This window comes from Nothobranchius furzeri, chromosome 3, assembly GCF_043380555.1.
Source record: "Nothobranchius furzeri strain GRZ-AD chromosome 3, NfurGRZ-RIMD1, whole genome shotgun sequence".
Classification (NCBI taxonomy): Eukaryota; Metazoa; Chordata; class Actinopteri; order Cyprinodontiformes; family Nothobranchiidae; genus Nothobranchius; species Nothobranchius furzeri.
The window spans coordinates 53,461,962-53,485,321 of NC_091743.1; the positions used below are offsets into that span (position 1 = coordinate 53,461,962).

At 40.2% G+C, this 23,360-nt stretch overlaps 1 protein-coding gene across 4 annotated transcripts in view; it reads right to left on the reverse strand.

The window, feature by feature from the left end:
• Positions 1-23,123, reverse strand: part of quo (quattro) — a 40,710-nt gene extending 17,587 nt beyond the window's left edge. For 2 of the 4 annotated variants that reach the window (XM_070549334.1, XM_015959467.3), the window contains exons 1-6: positions 22,918-23,123; positions 7,893-8,090; positions 5,478-6,933; positions 3,396-3,584; positions 2,253-2,376; positions 917-1,010 (exon numbers count right to left, since the gene is read on the reverse strand). In XM_070549334.1, the coding sequence (XP_070405435.1) occupies positions 917-1,010; positions 2,253-2,376; positions 3,396-3,584; positions 5,478-6,933; positions 7,893-8,090; positions 22,918-22,920 (2,064 nt within the window). In that variant the 5' untranslated portion in view covers positions 22,921-23,123. The remainder of the gene's footprint in view (positions 1-916; positions 1,011-2,252; positions 2,377-3,395; positions 3,585-5,477; positions 6,934-7,892; positions 8,091-22,917) is intronic. The other 2 variants (XM_015959468.3, XM_015959470.3) reach the window with 2 other exon arrangements.
• Positions 23,124-23,360: the final 237 nt, after the last annotated feature.

Below are 23,360 nucleotides of genomic sequence, written 5' to 3' on the forward strand. Positions count from 1 at the left end.
AATATGGAATATTGAAATTGAAAGCGTGACAGAAATTAAAATTTTGGGGGTGGTTATTGATCATACAATGAAATGGAGACTGCATGTTTATTACATTAAAGGAAAACTTTCTAAGATTATAGCAATACTGTACAAATCAAGACATATGTTGAATTATGCAGCGTTACATATCATTTATTGTTCACTCATACTACCTTACATTTCATACTGTGTGGAAGGCTGGGGACTGACTAATCAAACGTTAGTGCAATAGTTCTCTTACAAAAACGTGCAACACATATTATTAATAAGGCTGATTATTTAGCACATACACATCCATTGTTTTTAAAATCACGTTATGAAATTTAATGATTTAGTTTACTATAAAATAATGAAAATAATGTATAAAGCTAAATTAAAGTTAATTCCACAAAGTATACAAACTTTTTTTTCTGGTGTAGAAACTAAGTCTGATTTTAGAGATATTAATAAATTTATTGTTCCTTTGGCAAAAAAAAAAGAAGAAGTTAAAAGGAAATGTATATCTGTGGTGGGGCTTTAACTATGGAATAAGGCCAGTGTAAATGTAAGAACTTGTGGTACATTTTTGTTGTTTAAAAGGATGGTTTTGAAGATCATTTTTGATGGTTGCAAGAGTTTATAAGTTATAAGAGTTTATAAGTTATAAATGTAAGAGTATTGTGAACTTATTTGACTAAATGGTGTATATTTCTCTTCTTCTTTTCTATTTTGCTTAAATTGTACAGATTTGTGTTAAAGGGGTGGATTCATTTGTTTAATTTGTTAAAAAGGTCAGGCATATTGTAAATGTAAGCATGTTGCTTCGGCCTGAGCCTTTTCAGTCACTTTAAATGTAATGTGTTATTGATTATATTATTATTATGTTTTGACTGAATAAATTCAAATTCAATTCAACCTGCACCATCAGTAGAGCTCTGTAGAGGTGAACTGGGACAGGCTTCTTCCTGGCATTGATGACCAAAGTCAGCCCCAGCTCTCGAACTTCTCTCCTACCAACACACAACATCATGTTAGGACACGCTGGGACCCGATTGCTTCATAGCTCTACTTTTCATTTGGGCTTGACAGCCCCCCCCCCCCCCCCCCCCACACACACACACACACACACTGCTGTTCATGCTCTCACAGTCACTTCCTAATAGGCTCTTCTTAAGTAGAGAGACTGTTGTGTGAGCCTAAGTCAAACATGGTTGCTAACTTTTGTGAGGTTGTGCATACCAGACAGCTGACAGGCAGCCTTCCAGCAGCAGACTGCTGTGGTATGTCTCTGATCTAATCTGGAAGGGTCAAGGTTGCAGGAGGGATAACTTTAAAATGTAGAACTCTATGCTAAACCCATGGAAACGCCTAAAACTCTTAAATTACGGTCAGTTGAACTTTACTTGTTATCATTTAAAGTGTGTTAGTTTTGATACTCACTTACTTTAGAAAACAGATCATTTTAAATCCTCTAATCAAAGAAATATGCAAAGCATTGATAATGCAAATATATTATGGGTCAAAACTTTCACTAGACTCTTGATTTCGAATAATAATATGCTGCCCTCTTCTGGTTATACTCATAATTGCATGTAGATCCCCTTGAAAACATCAGGAGCACCAGGTGCTTTCGCTTGTCTTTAAAGGGCACGGATCAAACTGTCCTACAATGTGTCGTTTTATTTAAACCAGTAATTTGCAAAAAGCTGAACATTGTGAACTCACAAACCAAACATTGCTTTGGGAAATTTGTAATAAAAATACAAATCGATAAATAAATAAATATATTAAAAAACCAGTCCAGGTTGTCCTAATTTAAATCTGCCTACCACCACCTGCCAGGATGCAACATCATTGTATCCTGACTGTCATCCAGTCAGCACTGAGGATACACAACCCAACCATTAATTAACATGTGATTACCAGGTTAGATTTCATATATATATATATATATATATATATATATATATATATATATATATATATATATATGTGTGTGTGTGTGTGTGTGTGTGTGTGTGTGTGTGCTGCTATTGGGTGTGAATCTTCCGTGTTAATGATTAATCTTATTATCTTTTCTTAAGGAGACAAGTCTGTGTGAAAAAGGAAAACAGGTCTTAGTAGAAAAGAGTAAATCATTATGGAGACGGGAAGCCAAATGTCCTGATCTGAGGATGCAGGGAGAGTTTAAAATGAACCATCTTTTCATTAAAACCATAAAAAGCTATCTAAAACATGAAACACTTGTGTACCTTGGTAAGGAGTGTAAATACAGCAGTAGTTCACAAACATTATGTGCTGTCACCAGAGGGGACATCCACTCCTTCCTGTCTCCATGGACTTCCACCACTGCCCTACCGTTCCTGTCCCTGCTGCCTGTGTGCAGGAAACATAAAATTATTTATTTTTAATTTCTTAAACACACCAGAGAGTGAAGGGTTTTGCCAGAAAAAAAAGAATAAAAAGGGTTTTCAGTTTGCATGCAGAAGTCAGGATTTGAAATCTGAAATACATTTGTGTGTGTGTGTGTGTGTGTGTGTGTGTGTGTGTGTGTGTGTGTGTGCCAAAATGATCCTGTGTGTGAAAAGTAATCATATAAACAACTAATTTAAAGCTTCAACCTACAAGTGAAACTGGAAGAGTGAAAATATGATGCAAAAGTCAATTTATGTCATTAATTCATTTTAGACTGAGAGACCATCTAAAGCAGGGTTATTTTATTCCGTTCCTGGAGGGCCAGTATAAAGCTTGTTTTAGTGGTTTTTCTGCACCAACACACTTGATTCAGTGGTTCCTCACCTGTGCAGCTCATCAGCGTCTGCAGAAGCCTGTTAATCACCTGCTGATTGAAATCAGGTGTTTTGAAACAGGATTAAAACTAAAACGTGCTGGACACCGGCCCTCCAGGCCTGGGATTGAATACCCCTGATCTAAAGGCTCGAAAACCCTTTGCAGGTGTTCTGCATTCATGACCTGACTGCTGCATGACACTGAGTCTATATATTGAACCTTTTCACAATATTCTAATCATCTGAGATTTTGAATGTGGGGTTTCCATCAGCTCTAAGCCACAATCATCACAATTATAACAAATAAAAGTTTAAAATATCTGGCTTTGCATATAATGAGTCTGTCTCATATGTTAGTTTCTCCTTTTGAGTAGAATTACTGATATAAATAAACTTTTGCACCGTATTTTAGTTTTACGAGTTTCAGCGGTAACTCTCAGCAGCTGAGGTCACATGCAAATGACAAATTAAAAACATCATCGCAGCTTTACTGGCTATGCATAAAATATTTTTAGACATTTCAAATCTATTTGAAAAATCAACAATGGGGCATTTAAAGTGAAAACATCCTGATTATTTACTAGCAGACTCATTGGTGCTGGTTACCTGGTAAACAAATGATGCCCAGTTCAAGAAGGCTGCGGATCTTCCTGGAACCGGATTCTTTGGTCTGTGGAGGCTGCTGACAGCCAGAGTTTGTTGCAGGAAGTTGAACATGTGGAGAAAATTGATTTTCTGACATTTTGGATTCTGGTCCATTTGTGCTGGCTGGAGGTTCACCTCTGCTTGAATCTGCTGGTGAACAAAATGTTCAAATGGTGAGAATTAAAATATAAAACAGGAGGAAAATCTGAAGAAAAAGCATGATGTACTTATTTTGTACTAAAAAGGAGCCTGAATACTTTATATGGCATTTGATTTACTTTTATTATATTAAAAATTATAAACACGAGTCTTCGACTGACTACATCAATACTATGACTAACACTTATACTTACAGCTTATACATGTATATTGGTATATTTTTCACATATTTGATGCTAAGTAACAATACATTATCCTAATCTAAGTATATAGCAGTACATAGAGGAGCATACTTGCTATATAATTGAATGTGTACTTTTGTTCTCTTAAAATGATCCTTTACAAGTCAACTTTAAGTTTACTTAAATAATTTTTAAAATGTTCCAATTTAGTACAAAGAAGTATTAATGGTATATTTTCTAGTACTCTAGTACATGGTCCATAGTATAGTTATACTCAAGCATACTTGATAAAATGACCTTCAAGTTTACTACTTTTTGCTAAGGGAAACGCACTTTGCAGTTTTGCTTGCTTTTAGCACCCCCTAGTGTCCGTTATTAATTCACTGAGGTTAAACAGAAATGCAACTCATCTCCTCGCTGTGCGTTCGTCTTTCTAACATCTGCTGAAATGTTTCCTCGGCCTTCACTAAATTCTACATGAGTGATTTATCACTAAATCAAACAAATCAGCTGTGTTCACGATCTAAAACATGCAGGAAGCAGACTCCAGCTTCACCATGTCAGTTCCACTCCAGTCCACTGCTCCCCCCACCAGCAGGGACCCTGTAAAGGGTCATTTTAGCCCACACCGGCTCAAGAAAAAGCTTTAAAATATGAAAAGTTGCTAAAGTATCCCTTTAACCTATTAGACCAGCAACTATATTTACTGGGTTCAGTCAGACCGTTCACCAAATCAAATTCCACCAACCAGAGGCATTCTCTAAACATTTTACAAAGTCTCCACAACTTGACCCATCAAGAGCCGGGATACTCGGCTCATCTTGGACTTCAGACATCCTAATTATCGTCCTCTTGGGGCCGACAAAGCTGCGTCTGTACTCTATCTGCCGCTTCAATAGTGCATGACAAGCACGTCACCACTCAAGACCCCAGCTCTCCCCTGTGTGGACATGCATGTCTATGCAGACGGGTGTGGAGGACAGAGAAACATCCTGCCATCTCCCTCCATTAGATGAATGTCTGTTGTTGTTGTTTTAGTGTGCTATTTCCGTTCACTCCCTTGATAAGAGGAATGACGTGCATGTGAGCGTGCTGCCAGAAAGCTCAGACAGATCTGGGAGATCAGTTTAATGTCTGATCTCTGACTTTTTGAACTGATGAATCTTTATGATGCGAGACCTTGAGGAAAACCCTCAAACAGGCAAGGTCACAGCAGGGTGTTGTATATAAGTAGCCTGGCAAGCCAGACTAAATAAATGTATTATTTAGTCTGGCAACGCTCCATTGACGGCTCTCGGTTGTGGGGCGGGTTCTACCGTTGTCTTTCAAATGATCTCCGCATTCCACTGGACAATGAATGTGACATACTCTTGTTTCACTCTGTTGCATCATCCCACCCACCAGGCATATAGAGTGCACTGATTGGCCCACAAAGCAGATAAAGCTCTGTGATTTGTTCACTAAGCAGATAGAGCACTATGATTGGCCCACCATTATGGACCAATCACAGCTCTTTATGTGTTTGAAACCCCTCTAGAGAGCTGTGATTGGCCAGCCAGAATGATGTTGGGGCTGCAGAGGTTCCAGTGGAGCGTTCCTAGACCAAACTTTGCAAAGCAAGAATTTGGTCTAGTTCACTAGGTTAGTAGATAAGCGTAAATGCATAAAAATGATGTTGGATTTAACCCATGTCACTGCTTACCTTTCCTAAAGTGTCTCTGTCCTTCTACTTGATCCACTTCTCTCTTTTCATGCTGGATTATGCTTGTGATTGCCTGGGGACAAACATCGCTTTGGCTCCTGTTGTTGAGTTTATAGAGAGCAGGACTTCCTTTGGGAGTCTCTGACACAGTGGACAAAGACCTCACTTTGACTTTGTGTTTCCCTGATGGCTTCACAATCTGGTGTGGTTTAACATCACCGTCACAGGGTGCCAGTGACATGTCCGATACTGGGTGGACACAGGCAGCATGTCTAGCCTGCTCAGAAATGAGTACAGTTGGAAACAAGTTGCTGCTTTGGCTCAAACATGATTTTAAAACCAAAGGTGAGTCCTTTGTGAGATTTTTAGATTCACTACTGGAATTGATTTGGCACACAACCCCTGATAGCTGACTGCGTTCCTTGGAGTGGTTATCCATGTGTTCTTCAGTTCGGGTTTCAAATGTACCTCTTTCAACGCCGTCTTCACACAGTCTCACCTCCTCCAAGGCGGACAGGAGGTCCACATTCCCTTTCTCAAATTGGACAGGGTTTTTCAGTGCAGCTAGGTAAGAGTCTCTGTACCGACACTTCAAGTCTTGATCAGTGAGTTCCAGCTCCAGTGTTCTTTGGTTGCATGGCGTACAGGACTCACCCGTGCACCAAAGGCTGCGTCCACAGGGGGCACTGTTTCCAAGTGGTATAGGTGGGGGCGGTCTCACAGGTTTCACCAAAACTGGATTGGGTGGATTGATACGATTGTCAAGAAATTCCTTCCCTTTGGCGATCTCCACCAGGTCTACATAATCTCCCTCCATCTCCCTAGAGTTAAGGCTCTCCCAGGTGTTAGGAGACACCCAGCCCACAGGTTTGATTAGCGGTTTGGGGGCTGATCTGGGAGTTTGTCTTTCATTTTCAATTTTAATTAGTTTGGATGAGGAGTGTGCAGGTCTCAGGGATGCTGAGATCCTAACTTCTGATGGGGGAACCCAGGCCTCCACTGGGAGGGTGGATGAGTTAAAGTGGGAGGAGGCAGAAACCCTCCGAGGTTCAGAAGGTGCTTCAACACATCTGAGCATGATCTTAGGCTTGTCCAGAAACTCTGGGATGGTGATTTTATCCCAAGGCAGCTTGATTACTCCCTGATCTGTGGAAAGCAAACAACGGGACAGAGATGTTCCTTGGCGCCCTTTGTTGATGTCCTGCAGCCAGTCCTCAGTGAAGAGTACAGGGTAGGATGTCTCAGGGACTGGGGTCTCTTCAACTTCTCGACATCCCTCCTCCAGGAGAGTTTTCAGGACAATCCTTGCTGCCTGGTCACCAAAAGGTTCCACCTGGAGATAGAAGTCTCCGGGACGCAACAGGAGAGGGTTAACAGAGGCCAGCTGGATGACGGTTTTATCGTGGAGACACAGAGGCCAGCCTTCACAGCGGAAAACCACGTCAGAGTATCCAGCCTGAAAACAAGGACAAAGCTCATTAATACGGGATGATACTGAGGTTTTTATGTAAAGATCAAGTCAACCCCCTACCAGAGTCTTACTTCACATTTCCTGTTAGAAAAATGCACCAAAAGGATGTGTCACCTGGCTGACAGCATCCCTTCTCAGACCCCCACCCGTACGCTTTCTGAGTTTCTACATTTGACAAACGAGCTGTTAACCAGCACACTGGAAGATTTTCCCTTTACCTCATTCACTTGAAGAAAGGGAGGAAGATGTTTGCTTTGAAAGAGGAAAGCGGCTCTGAACCGTATCGTTTTGTATCGGCTCGCGAGCGGCCAGGCCAGCTGGGGGCGTGGCTGAGACTTGGCTGAAGTGCAGTGCCTCCATGTAATTCAGTAGCAGCAATAAAAAGCCTAAATAATGACTACACGTGTCTACAGCACTATTAGCCACTCAATTATACAGTATAATATTAGAGAAAAAGGTCATTTGGGGTGACTTGCTCAGTAATTTCTCCTGGCTTTCTTTATTGTTACTAAATGTTACATAATTGGGTTACAATGTTTTTGAGAGATTTCAGCCACATTTTTTGGCGTTGGGACTCTAAAGCAGCATCAGCACTGCTTATTATACTTTATGTTCCATTTTGCTACACCAGCAATTTTTCAAATTTTAAAAATGCCGGTGATTTGGCTACATGTGCCGATAAAATTTCCCACTGAGTCGCAACCAAGTCCCCAGCGACTCTACCAGGCCATCTCCAAGTACACAACCCTGTTCAGGTACTCGGTTGGTCCCAGAAATGGAATGGAATTTGGGTATTTTGGGCCGGCCCAATCAAATGGAGACACGTGCATGCCACAAAGGTCCAGTAAAATTATCCAGGAGTTCCAATAATGAAAATGGCCTGGTGTCTGAGACGCTTGCAGTTAGGTGTCAATAAAACCATTCTTTAGTGAGTTCATACTCACACACGCAGCCTGTTGGACACTCTCCAGCAAGTGTTTGGAGGGAATGAGAAAGTCAAGCAGACACTGCAGAGCGTCGCCATGATAACGTTCATCAATGGTGCGAAACAGCTGGCTGAGGACGATGGGCGCCGTGGCCTCAAAAGGTGGGAAGAGGGCCGAGAGGGCGCTCTGGATGGACAACTCCAGGGATTCTGGATTCTAGAGCAGAAACATAAGAGACAATAAATAAGTTCATGTCATGATTCTTTTTCATTGTTAATTCTTTTTTTTTTTTTTTGCTGCCAAAACTAGTTTCAGTGATGCAAAACATCTAAAACTAAAATCTACAGTAGGGCTTTAAGATTTATCACTCAGTTTATTCCAAATAAACGGATCAACTTCTGGTCAGAACAGATTAAAAAAATTCAATAAACACACCAAAAGATTCACGGTGTCTGGAACACATCACTCAAAAAGCCTCCATGCTTGTTTTAATGACCAGAAACATGTTCCTCTGAATGAATAAAGCATTATTCATAGGACTGTAGCGTTCCAGACTTCTCATGCCAGCCCTGCAGGGGGAGGCGCACAGAAACAGCTGTTCAGAGAAGGCTTTTTTTTTCCCTTTCTGGCTGAGATGTCTGTATTTTTATTTGCTTGGTATTGAGGTTGGAGGAGAATTTTACAGTCTCAGCAGCTCACCAGTTGAATCAACTCCATTTCTGATTTACACATCAAACAGTGAGTAAGAATATGACTAAAGACTAAAAGGAAACATATGAAAAATAGTCTAACTGTGTCTGCCAGCCCTACAGCGGATCTGAAGCCATCAACAGACACAGAGATGCTGTTTTTCTCAGTTCCCTTTCTTTTAAACAAACAAACAAATAAATAAATAAATAAAAATAGCCGAAACAGCAAACCACATAATAAGCTCTCCACAGTTTTAACACCTGTACCTCACTAGGGTTAACAAGGTGAGCAGTAATAAAGAATACTTCTTATTTCTTTATTTATGAAGGCCTACATAACCTTTACAAACACAAACCCCATTTTCCCTTTTACATTCATCCAGAGCATCAAAAACTTTTTGAAGCTTTTAATACAAATAAAAATGTATTAAGCAACGATACTACGTATAAACATGTATAGTTGCTTACACTGATAAACTAAGGAACGTTAATAAGTTATAGACGGACAGTTATTGATATTTGTGTTAGAACAAAAGGAAAGACTTTCAAAGATGCAAAAAAAAAAACATATTTCCTTTCCTCTAAGATTGAAACAGAACTACTTCTGTGGTAAAACAAGGATCCCAGATTGAAATACTAAAAGATAAACCGCATACTAATAAATGATGAGTGTGAGCATAAAACTAGGGTTTGCCGATATTTCATTATGACAAGGAATTAATTTAAATAAGAACTGTCACTCAGACCCCCACTGCCCCCTGTGGCCAGAATATTGCACTTGCAACTTCCGAGTCGCCAGTCCCTGCTGGTGGAGGGAACTGTGGGATGGAGCAGACATGGTGGAGCTGGAGTCTCACACTTCCAACATGTTTTAGATCGTAAACAAAGCTGATTTGTTTTATTTAGTGATGATCGGTCCTGTAGAAACCGATGAAGGCCAAAGAGATCTTTCAGCTGTTAGAATAAGTGTGTTAAAAAGACGAACCCACAGCGAAAAGATAGGTTTCATTTTTGGTTTATCCACAGTGGATTAAAAACAGACATTAGGGAGTGCTAAAAGCAAGCAAAACTGTAAAGTGTGCCTTTAAAACAGATTAATTTATTTTAATGTTCTTTCTTATCAAAGTCACAAAGAGCCACTGCAAAAGGCCCCAGAGCCACAGACTGTAGACCCTTAAGGTTGGTTTATGCTTGACGCGTCCGCGAGGTCCGCACGGCTCCGCGCGGAAAAGTCGCGTCATTTTGCATCATTTTAACAACCACGCCCCTCCCCCGCGTCTCCGCACGGCTCAAGATTTCCGCAACGCGCACCTCGGAAAATTTCTAACCACGCGGACGGACGCGGAAAAACATGGCGGACCGGCAAGAACTAGTATGGCAGAGGTTCGTAAATACAGACATTTGTATGCTTCAGCTCTCAGAGATCACCGTGATCAACATGTTGCTAATAATTCTTGGAGAGAAATAGCTCGCACTGTCGGAAAAGATGAGGACGCTGTTAAAAATGCTGAAATGCCATGTTGTAAACAGTAGTTTCTACTTCTACTATGGTGTAGTGTTGGATGCATGCTGTAGAGCTCCGTGCTGCCCCGTTCAGTTTGGGAGAATATTGGCTCACCGCAGAGATGAGCCGCACGAACCATAAACGCTGCGAGTTGTGAAGCGCGTTCCATCCGCGAGCCGTATCACCGCGCGGAAAGTAAATGCGTCAAGCATAAACCAAGCTTTAGCCTACACTGTTCTTATTGAAAATGTGAACATAAATGATCCTAATTTAAAATGTAATAAAAAATACTTAATATGAATTGATTGTAACACACTGGTTGCCATGTTACATGTTTAAAAGTGTAACGTCCAAAAGGGTCAAGTTTCTCCTATATATTGATCAACATAATAGCCTTTCATCTACAGAAATAAATCCACTTTCTAGGTGACCTTCTAAATCCAGAAGCGCGTGTTGACCTTCCATGAAGACAAAACATTCAAACAAACATTCTCTCCCAAGGTTCCTGCACTCACTGTGTGAACGCCAGTCGTCAACATTCTTCACTCTGAATAAGTGAATAATCATGTGTGATGAATGAACAAGATGTTCATGAAATGTTTGAATAATCTGTGCTTAAATCAATGATGGCTTTGAAATGAATGTTGTTCTTACAAATGATCCATTTATATCACAAATCACTGTGTGTTTGATTTAACAAGTTAATCATTGTTTACACTCATACATTACAATAAGATACATATTAAGGTTAAAAAGATTTTTGTATCTGAACTAGGGCGTAGGCTTTCTGAGGGATGTTGGTAAATACTCAGAAACTTGTCAAATTCTGATTGGCCAAACTTGGCCAGAAATCATAACAAAGTAGTTTAATAAAACAATAATTACTTCCCGATTAATTCAGTTTCCAGCTGAACCCAGATTCGGCCAAATCGGGAAAGAAGCCTCTCTTTTGAAACCATCTCCTTTGACCTTAAGTCAAAACCTTTCTGCGACGCTGCAAGTGATTACAGACACACCAGCTCTTTTCAGAGCTACTTCACGCCTAATCTGCAGACCCCAGGTTGCATCTCATGGCCGGGGAAGCTGAAATCAGAGGAAGCTACTAATCTCTGAGTATCGTGGTTTCGACGTCCAGTGACCTCACCACTCTGACCGCAACCATCCGGACCGCCGGGAGCAACTCATACAAGGGTATCATAAGCCTGCATACTGGTGTCTGACGAGGTTTATAAATAAACAACTCTCTAGTTTATAACAAACAACTAATTCTTTTACACCCATATTTCACAATTTCTCTCAGATACAGAGAACGGTTGCTACAACATCTTGTCATGATACTGCCATGCCCTGACCTCCATGCACCATCATTCAACTCATCAGCCTTCATGCATCACACCTAGTCCCCTCATCAAGCTCCAGCCAGGCCCCGTTTCCCTAGCAACCACAGTCAACTCACTGTAACGTCACCAAATGGACTGATTTTGAGATCCCACAGTCCATATGCACAGCCAGAGCAAATAACCCTGGCTACACACGTTCTGTGATGCCTCACCAGCTATATATTCCACAGTCAACCACCAGCACTCAGCCAGATTATTGAACACCCCTGCTAGTAGATCTTCCAGCCTTTTGTTATCCTGCCTGATCGTAGCCTCTCGACCTCGTTTCCACGTCTGAACATCGCCAAGAACTCTGCCTGCCACCACGACCCTCGCCTGTCTACGACCACGTCTCTAGCCTGCTCCCTGTACCTGCTTCGTCCTGATCTGGCTTCGACCCACGCTTGCCTTCTACTCTGCCCTTGCCTGAGTATGACTCCGGTAACACCTCCTCATAGCTTCAGGCTCATAGACTGTTAATTGTCTTGTTGTATTTGGTGTCTTCACGGGTCCTCTAAGTTCGGGTCATGACACATCTAGCTTCCATCACAACACCTCACATCCACCACACCACATCTCCTTATTCATATTTTGTCATGTATCATTAGTTTAGGAAAAAGAATTAAATTCATTTTATAAACTATACACTGACTCTGTCTGAATCAATACGAAGTGTGTTTATGGTCCCTGAATAAGCAAACAACCTTAGAATCTTCTGATTAAACAGTCAAAGATCAATCAGACTGATATTTCATATTTGTATGGAATATCACATCTTATTGGTCATAATTAATATGTATTAATTGCTACAAAAGTAAAATATAAAACAGATTTTTCAAAGATGTTCCTTTATATCTTTGCTAATATTCATGCTTGTTTAGTTAGTTAGTTTGTTTTTTTTTTGTTTGTTTGGTTGCAGACGGGCCAAGTTACCTCTGGGGTGTTTGCAGCCACACAAGGTCTGAGCTAAATAAAAGAAGAATCTTTTTTGATCACCAACGCCGTTCAAAATTAAACTGTCCATAAGGTTGATTTGTGTCAAGCCATGCACATGTTTTTACTACATGCACAGCTCTGATTTCACTAATCTCATGAATGTCTGCAAGGACAAGGTATCAGCACCAGCAGTGCTATTAGTGAAGACACATGGAACCTATTAGGATAAAAGGAAAGCGTCTTTAAAGCGTTTTTAGTGAACCCATCCGGCTGCAAGGATGAGTTGTGGATGTTATGAGATCCGAGATCAGATCAGTTAAACTGCTGGGCATTTCTACACAGTGCTGAACATATATAGTTTGTTTGATCTGGGGCTTTGCATGTCAGCTGGCTGCAAAATGTGGGAAGAATTTGCCACATGGTTTATAGTTTAAATTTAAAGGAATATGACTCTAAGGCTAAGTTAGGTTGTTTTCTGACTTTGATCATGTGCAAAATCAAATGCACATGAGCCAGTAAACAGCCTCACATTGTGCTTAAAGAGCTCCACGATATTGTACGCATTTAGTCTCAAATCCGCTGGACAAACTGGCACAAAATTAAAAGAAGGAAAAAATTTGTGCCCCAGCAGGGAAAATGAATGTCAGCCACACAGACGTTGCATATGAAACCGAACAAATTAACCTCAATGTGGCAAAAGAAGAACGTGTTTAAGGCCGCCAGAGTGTTAGGAAATCTTCCACTAACGACCACGGATCCACACAATAACACATAACTCATCCAGTTCATCAAAACATCTGTCAGACAGACAAAGGACTACAAAGCAACGCCTCTAATCCAGCCACAAATATCACACATTTGCTTTTTGTCATCCATCATTTTGGCTACAGCACCGGATGGCCATTTGAAACTTTTAGAGTCAACACAATTCAAGCCAAGTGACCGTAAAACATTAAATTGCTTTAAATCTGTCAGTTTTACAAATATTGAGGTAAACTTTGGTGGCCCAGTTTCCCCGAACACATCTCTAGATTGCAGGTTTTGTGATATCGGTTGACATACAAAAAATAAAATCAAGGAAGTAGTCAAAATGCATCACCAGGAAAACTAGATCTTTCATTCACTTATAAATCTGTACCAATGACCGAGAGGCACAACCTCACCCAAATTCTTGATTATTTAATTCCTCGGTCAAAGTGGTCTTCCTGCTGGATTACAGTAAGTGTTGGAAACACGGACTTCTTTGGGATCCACAGCATGTGAGCTATTTATACGATCAGTTCTCGGTAGCCTCCTGTGATACAGTAATCTCCCAACCCCACAAAGGACTCAGCTTTAAGCCCGTTCATGTTGATCCCTGATGGCCTGAGCAGAACCAGAGGAGCTCAAATAAACACAAGTGCAGCGGCTTCAAAGAGCTCACACTGGTCAACACTGGGACCAGTTGGCAGAAGCATTTGTGCAAATAAAACTGGAAACAAATGTCAGAGCATTTCAGCTGCAGTTGACAAACAACTCTCCTCACGTCTTTGAATCGAGCAGAATAGTTGTAGGTAATGTTGGCCCAGACTGATCAGTGGAGGATGTTGGACTCGTATCAGCGTCTGTATTTGAGCACCTCTCCATCAAAGCAGCCCCTGTAGTCGCTGCATTCCTTCCTTTTTTCTGATTGTGTACATCTGTCACAATAGATTGTGAAATGGAAGCAGAACGCCTCACAGACAGGCCTTTGACTGCTAACGTGCTGCAGCTGTTTTGGACCAACTAGAGTTCCTGAAAATGTGGTTGTACTGTATTTTTGTTTTAGCTAACGGTTTTCCTGATTAAGACCAGCTCAAAGAGAGTCTTACTGCCTGTAAAGTCTTTTCTGGTTTACAAAAGGTCCAAAAGAGAAACACATTTTTCAAGTTGCTCCTTTTTCTTTATTTCAGACATCCAGCAGGATTTTTTAAGTGTTGCATGTGAGAAGTAGGTTTCCTTTCATTTCATTGAACTTTTGGGACTTATCAACCCTTAAACCGACAACGGAAGAGTGTCTTCAGTCAGAGGCTTCTTCAGTTTCGCCGCAACACTGACCGCTACTGGAGATCCTTCCTGCCAACAGCCATTGTAACATACAACAACTCATTGACGACTTCATTATTATTATTATTATTATTATTATTATTATTCTGAGCTACTACAGCAATCAATTTCCCTCTGGGATTAATAAAGTATTTTTGAACTGAATTGAATTGAAATATAAACCACACGTGGTATACGTTTCAACCCAAGACGAACTATTACCCTTGTGTAAATTTGGTAAAGTACAACATTAGTTCAGTTTCAAGGCTAGATTTTTCTAAATCCAGATTATAACCCAACTGGTGATTTTAGATGTAATCCTGAGCAGACAGTATGTAAAAAGTTGATGACAAGTAAAAAAGATTACGGACAATAAAATGATATGTCATCAGAAATAGGGGGAGACCAATGTCGGCTGGTTGCAATATCGAGCTGATATTTGCCATTTTTCATTCATCGACATTGGTCGATATACCTTTCAAGTGAACTAAAATGTCCTTTTTACCAGTTTTGATTGTTTACTACTTAGTTATTTTATTTGTTTAATTAACTTTAGTTAGATGTCTGGTTTTAACACTGAGCTTCAGTATTTGGTGCATTTTGGTGCATCAGCTGATGACAAATCGGTGTCTGTATCGGCAATAGAAAAAACAATATCTATCTACTTTATTCAGAATATATCCCAGCTCTCTTTAAATTATACAGTCAGACCCAAATTACTGTGACTCAACTCTAACAGTGCAAGTTATTTTAGGTCAGTGATGTCTGAGTCTGGTTTCTACGGACCACTCGCCTGCATGTTTTAGGTGTTTCCCTGCTTCAACACACCTTATCCTAATGAAACAATGATTAATAGACAGAACTTGAGGACTTGCTGACAAAATAATCTAATTAGATGAGTAGCAGAGACACATCTAAAACAGCAAGGATTGTTACCATTTAGGACCAGGATGGGACATTGTGGCTCTTGACCATTTAATTTTAAAAGTGTAAAATATATAAGTTTTATTAGTTTATCTTGTCTAAAAGGTATTTTTTCACCAACATGGAAGTTGTGTTTGTGGCTGGTCTGACTGGTGATAAACTAGGGAGAACCTCTAGAGACTTTACTTGGCTGGAAACAGATCAGATGTTCTAGGCAGCCATAAAAATTTTACTTCTGGTGTTTTGAGATCTTATGTTACATGGGACACGACCAGACAACAGACATGAGCTGTAAACTGCTCAGCATGAATAATTCTGATATAAGAACAGAACAAAGGAGCTAAATATGTTCTGTTCCCTTAGCTTCAACCACAGTTGTCATCATAGGCATAATTACAGCAAAAACAGCTATTAGAGGCTTGTCGTGCTCATTGCAGGATAAAAAACAGTTAAAGCATTAAGTTAAGTAGCTAACTTGAAGTTTTATAAACAGGTTTGTTTGAATATGTCTTCTTTGAGCAAACGGGCCTACGTGTGACACTGCTAAACATTAGAAAAAGCCGTTATCTAGAAAAATTAAACTGATGCCTAAAATTTAAATCTCAATCTGATTCTAAAATTTAAAATTGTATTCTAGGAATTTTAAGATACTACACCTTTGCCAAAATGCTTGTGTTTTGTTGTGTAGGCTGTAGAAAAAGTGTTAAAGCTATGATCAAAGTGTCAGTTTAGACCCATTAAGTCCAACTTTTCATGACTCATATAAACATTTCATAAAATTTAAAACCTGAAATCTGAATTCTGCTGTATTTTTGTTATTTCTGTTATTTTTATTCACCTCACAAAAAGTAGGTCAATAGCACATTGCAAAATGCAGAGATGATCAACATTACCAGCCGGCCACTATTGTCAACCTATGTTGGCATAAAAAGCAAGATCAGAAATGATCAGTATGGGTTTTTACTCTTAACGATATTGGTTATTCACTCATTCATTTATTTAATTATTTATTGACATAATTATGATATTATGAGCGGTATTGCTGCATTATGATGACATCATCAGCAGGTGAAGGACCCCAAGCAGATCTGGAAACTACAGCTTCAGAAAACTACAATCAGCTCTCGATGGGATTGACAGAAGGAGCATCAAAGTCTGAGGAATCACGCCGAGGTTGCATACGTTCTGCTCCAAAAGGAACAACATTTATCGTAATGTTATTTCAAACTAGACAGCCATTGTAAAACTACCCTGAAATGAATGCACAGCCTCCTAGTGCCAGGAAACTACACACCGCCACTTTAACAATAGACGACAGTTCTACATCTTAGCAACACAAAAGCAAAGCTTTGTCATACCTTTGCTGACATTTTTTGTAGCTTTAACCAACTTATATATAAAACTTGCTTTGCTATAATGTGTTTTGGTCCCCTTTCATGCAGAGCTGGAAATTATAAAAGGTTACTTTAGTTTACTATATTATTTCCTCTGATTTAAGGATAACACTCTTTACTGTATATTCTACCACTGTAGACAATAACAAGCTTATTCTAAGAGATGTTGTTAATTTCCAAAGTATTTTACTCCCACAGTGATCCACAGAGTCAGTCAGACAAAGCTTTATCCCCGCAGACTGTTGCTTTTGATTGATGCCCAGCTGACCAAATTCCACCACAGCCTCCTCTTCACATTCACTACACGAGGATTCTCTCTCTCACGATTGTCACTCGACTTTACTCCAGAAAGAGCTCCAGTCTCCAACAAAGGTCACTGTTTGACCTTAATGCTAGCATGGACACGAGGCATTTGTTTTAAAGGTTGGCCTTTTTCTTTTGATGACCATTTGGTGCCTCTGGGATTTTTCTACAAGTTCACTATTGAGCAAATAATTACAAGTTTAACCACACTGCTCCAGGCAGCAGTTAATGAAGGGTTTACTCCAAATGTGGGCCACTGAACAAACAAACTGTCAACTCATTTATGGCACAATGTCTATTTGTGTCATCAGTCAGCAAAAGGTCAAGATTAGCAAAAGAAAAGCAGACTGGAGAATAAATGTGAAGGTGAACAAAGACACCAATAAAACACCAACATGTCAAAGCATTTCACTGATCTCTCTGTTGATTAGTCTTTAAAATTCCTGTCAAACAGTGGACTCAGTCAATCTAGCTCCAGGCTAAAGCCAATGCATGAGTCAAGATCTGCCTCCAAATCCCGGGAACTGCCTGGTTTTTGCATGTATGGTCTTGAAGATCTAGCTAAAAGCTGACCAGCACAGCCTCGGCGTACTAACAGGAGAAGCACCCGTAACCGTCTTATTTTAAGTCACTAAAAGCATAAAATGCGTTTTGCCCAAACTTTTCAGGGCTATTGAAGCACAAGTCTTGTCATGCACGAGTTCCTCAGCCAAAATATAAATCCACATTTGGAATTCTGATTTTTGCCCTGAAGAATTCAACTTCAAAGAAAATGTATTTTAATTTGTTACATCTTCTTCATCTTGATGTTTGTGTTTGTTCTGAGTCATCTAAAACAGGTTTGTTTTTCCATGTTTTACTTTCGTTCTAATGACCAAAAAGTTTTCCTCCTACTGTTTTGTACGTTCATTCTGTGATTTTATTCATAATCTATTTCTTGTTCTCTTCCTACAGTTTAGTAAAAAAATAGTTTTTTACCTGGCATGTTTCAGCTAGTATCTCTAGCCATCAGCAGAGATCACTGGTGTTGGTAGTGTCACTTCCTTTTATCCATAGTTTCCTCCAACTAGTTTTACACATAGGGACCTAAATCTCCTCCCTTTCCGATCGGCCCATGGATCCCCGGAAGAACGAAAAAATGAATGCTAGTCAACGGGGCTAAAAGAGTTTTTTTCTAATCCGCTTTGCCTCAGATCCTGGATCGCACATATGTTGTACTGCAGTTTAAATGAAAATAATGATGGATGTTTCGACCACACCTGTCACAAACTTTGATAAAAGTTCGTAATTAGCATGACTACAAATTAAAAATTGGCATGTCGCATTTGTGACATCACCACATAATATCCTCTCCCCTAGCGTAGCTGCTACTTACCACATGACCAGATTTATGGTGGTTCTTTCCTCCTGTGGGAAGGATTTGAAGTTTGCTGAACGTAGACATTTTCCCTCTGTTTTTCTCCGGGTCTGGTTCCATGACATCACTTTGTGAAGCGCATTTGTAGTCCTGGACTAATTTTCACATAAAACCTAAAATAACATTTCCCCTCGTTCGAAAATAAACACGTTATTGGTATCAAAATGCTTCTTTAAAATTCACAGACATCATATGTGAAATCCATGGCACATAACAAGCGGAATTAGAAAATTGCGTTTTTAGCCCCATTGACTTGCATTCATTTTTTCGTTCTTCTGGGGTCCCATGGTCCGGAAGTAGATGGGCGTGACTTAGGCTCCCTATTGACATTTATTATTACGATGAACATGGAGCCCCCTAGTGGCTGGCTGCAGAGTAAACTTGAAGGTCCACCCCTTCCATCTAAAGAAATAAAACTTTTTTTCCAGGCTAAAAATCATCAGATACAGAGAAGCCTCATCCACTATGATACAGTCTCTTGTTAGACACAGATCCTAGCTCTGAGATGATGTTGAGTCTTGGAGCAATCATGGTCATAATTAAAACGATAGCATTAGTCATAGCCTTAGTCATAATGAAAACCATGTGAACCTTGTCTCTCAGCTAATCCCTCTGCATCTTCTGTTTGGTGATGAGAGAATTTGGTTTCCAGCTGAACTCAGCAATCACCATCTGAAATCCTTTCAACTGATTAAAATTCTCAGACGAGAGAAAGCAAAACTTTTTGAGTATGCGTTCAAGTTTTGTGATGCTTGTTTTATTCTATAAGATGTTCTCCATACGTTCAGTTATGTTGCAACGTAGAAAAAAGGAGTGAAATGAAATGTCAAATCTATCACAGGATTTTTTAATCTGCAACAACAGTAACATTTCAAAAACATGTGGATGAATAGAACGTTAATGGTACAAAAAGTTTCAATACGATCATTAGAAGTAGATTTGTTTCCACAAAAACAATGATTTGTAACTTTCTGAGAAACTTCACCAAACACAAACATTATTGAAGTATGTCTGAGAACAATGAACCAAATGTGTTTGAATCCTGCATTAATCTCTGTTGTCATCTCTTTAGGAGAAACAATCTCTGACTCACAGCTGCAATTCAAGACAAGTTTGATTCCATCAGGGAAGTAAAGTGCTCCAAAACTAAGCCTGCATCTTTGACTGAAGCAAGTATTTCACTGAATAGAAATGCTCCATGAGATATTTTCATATCTCATCTTGCAACCACAGGACCAGACAGGTAAAACGTTAGATAGGTTGCCCAACAGCTGGTTTGATAAGGACATCAGTGCCACAAAACAATGATAAAAGTTTTTTTAAGTCGCATTAAAAGAAAACTATCAAGAAATTTGAGAAGCTTATAAAAAAAATCTAAGTCTTATCAATCTCCATCCAACATGAACCATCGGAGCCTTGAATCAGAGTTCCTTTGTAATTCAAAACTATGAGGAATTGAAATCTAAATGCTTTTTTGAGAACTACACGGACTTTGTTTTGAAAATATCTTGCAAAGCATTTGAGTTTGGCCCACTTTTCCTTTATGAAGACAGCAAGCATGCTAAAATTACAGGTCACGGCTTCCATATTCTGACTTCCTGTCTCAAGAAAGCCATCTGGTTTAAAAGGCCCCACTGAGCAGATGTCTGAAATACTGATACCAGCAGAAAAGCTGTTCGTACAGTATACTCCTTCACTAGAAAAACAAAGTTTGTGTCCGAACCCAAGAAAGTGAGATTTATAAAAGCACGTCGACTCCGTGTTAATGTCAGGATGAAAGCATCTTTTATTGCCCCGTTCTAAAATATGTGTTTGAATAAAACGTCAAAATCAGCTAAAATATTTTCAGTGAAAGCCGTAAAAATGCTACTAAATCATTAAAAGAAAGAATGTCTATGACAAGCAGAAACAAACGTCCCATAGAGGAAACAGAATTATGACTTTGTCTTGGTCTTTAACTTTTGTTTAAAAAGAACAAAAGTAAAAGTGTTACACTAGCTAGCAGGACTGTCATATCACACCTTCCCCCAAACATCCTGACAGTAAACTCACAGCACAACAACCGTTCAGACAAAAGGGTCTCGTTTTACTGGCCTTCAGCCCAACTTTTAACAAGAGCATCCCATTGTTTTGGTGGCTGAGTGGAGCTTTAGTCAAATCCTCTGAGTTTCTTCATCTCTTAAATAGGGTTCTACATCACAGGAACTGAAACATTTCCAGAGCTGCAAAGTTTCTGACTCTGTTAATTACTGCACCCTTTTTGTCTATTTCTGTTGCTCAAACCTCCTGTTTACAGGGGCCGCCATGTTGGATTTTTTGGAACCAGAGTCTGGACCAAAGAGAGGTGAAACTAAAGGTCCCACCATCTCCACCGCACAGAGTAGACCCATTTGCATTTTTGGAACGTCCGGGTAATTTTACTGGACCTTCTGAGCATGCCCTTATCTGCATTTTACCGGGCCGGTCCATTAGGATCATTTTCCGGGCCATTTCTGAACCAACTGAGTACCTGAACAGGGGTATGTACTTGGAAATGGCGCAGTAAAGTTGCTAGGTGGGATTTGTGGTTAACTCATGCTGATTGCTTTGAACTCGGTGGGAAATGACATCAGCAGACGCTGTCAAATAACCAACATTTATTATAATTGGCAAAGTAGCTGGTGAAGCAGAGTAGAAGGAAAAGAAAAGAGGTTCTCTCGCATTTGTCTAGAGACCTCAGCCAATAACACGGCTCTGTCCAAAGCCAACGATTGGGCCATGCGGTTGTCTCCCTCACTGAACAAAAGCACTGTTTTTCTGGGTACTTCGTGCTTGCCCATTTAACAACAAAACACCACTGGTGTGAGAGGTTCTCCGCTCAGTAATATCAGAGAAGGAGAAACAGCCGGCTGCTACCACTTCAACTTTAGGACAGACTACCAGAGTCCTAAAAAGAAAAACATCATTTGTGGTTTTGGACGACAAAAGACATTTGGATGTAGAAAACAGTGGCTGGTGTTTTGTGCTGTCTTGCTTACTCACGTGTTCTGGTATCAGGGGGGTGTGGCCTGGGGAATGATAACTGATGGGAAGGATGAGAGTTCCGTAACCGTATTTGTGTTTAAAAGCTAGCTTGTTTAGCAGATTTATTGCAGCTTTAAACCTATTACCTGTAAAATGAGTGCAACTACAAACACAAAAGCAAAGCTCCTTCACAGTTTATGGTTTGCACAAGTTCAAATCAACTCTCAGTAAAGCATCAGGAAAAAAATCAAGATGGGGGTTTGCTTGACACTGAAAAAAGAAACACTAACGCTTTTGGAAGAAAGTGCTTGACCTCGATGGTGAATGAATGACTCGTGTGTGTCGTGGTCACACAGTAACTAAATGCAAATACAATGCACACCGGGGATCTGGGTTTTGTTAAATCGGAGAGTGTTGACCTAAGATAGAAACTCTTGGTCGTGCACCGTGCTGTAATCAGATCATTAAGACTCCTGGCTCGTACGACTGTAAGTCAGGGTGGTCGTAGAGGAAAACATCACTCATGTTTTAGGTAAAACAAACAGGCTGTTAAAGCTGGTCAAACAAGTGTGCAGCAGGGGATGAGAGGGAGTACAATGGAGGCCATGATGGCCTGCCAAGTCTGGCTTTCTTCATGTCTCATTCATTGCTGCCATTTGTAATTATGACACATTCAGCAAGTGGAGACGGGAATACGTTGTCTATGTTTTTTCTCAGATGTTGTTCATCTTCAAGATAAGCTTGCTTTTATTTTAAACATAAGAAAATCCTCATTATTCCTGGGTATCCCCCCATCCTGAGTCTCACTTATAATTATCAGAGGCTGCTGGGAGTGGGATCCGATCAAACCAGTCCTCTCTAGTCATAAAAAACAAAAAGCTTTGTGGTTCAAACTATTCAGAGACCCAAAACACCGAACTGGAGAATCCATTAAGTACACATCCAAAGCAGTCAGATCATTTATTCACAAAAGCACTCTCCACTCATTAGTGTGTGCCGCCTGCTTGAATGAAGCCTGAATCCAGAGGGTTTAAAGATTCTGAACAAAAGACAAAGGTGCGTCCTTGTGTTTTCATCAGTGAACAGACACCTACAAAGTTTAAGATGCTGTGAAGTGTTGACATGAAGCTGTTCCACCAGCTGTGCTGTGAATAACAAAATAAAAGCTTTGAAGTTTGAATTTTAGGCAAGTGCTGTGCAGGCTAGTAACATGTTGGACAAAGAACATAAATAGCTGAATATTGTTGTGCAGTAAAGAAAATACGACAAAAGTGAAGTAATGTGGGGTTGTAAACATCCTATCATGCTGGGTCATAGCTTCACCCACACATGGTTGGGGAAACACGCTCAGAGCTGTAGGTCAGTGGAGCAGCCGCAAGGCAACAAAGGACCAAGAAACACACAGGAAGGCGGCTTAAATCATACTTTACCATGTTTGTAGGAGCCTCTCCTCTAGCAGGCAGAAAGTTTTCTCATGTTTTCCTCTTGGATCTCCTCTGCAGACAACCCGAGCTGGCGAATGGAAGTCCTGCCATGTTTAGTGTATCAACAGCAGAGGCTCCCTCCAGCAGATCCACGTGACAGTGAGCTGTCCTGACTGAAAAAGGAGTGAAGTCAGCTCCATTCTTCACAAACTTGGAGAATGCAGCACACGGAGATACAAATTGTCAAGCTGCCTGTTGATCCTCCTGCTCCTCTTTTGCTTCTCCTCCCTGGTGTTGTGTTGTGGGGGTGAGAGCAAAGGGGGGAGGAGGGCTTGTCTGGGGGAGGAGGAGAAAAGCGTTTTCTTTCAGAGGAAAATCCCCCTCCAGGCTTTTCAGACCTCTCTCTCTCTCTCTCTCTCTCTCTCTCTCTCTCTCTCTCTCTCTCTCTC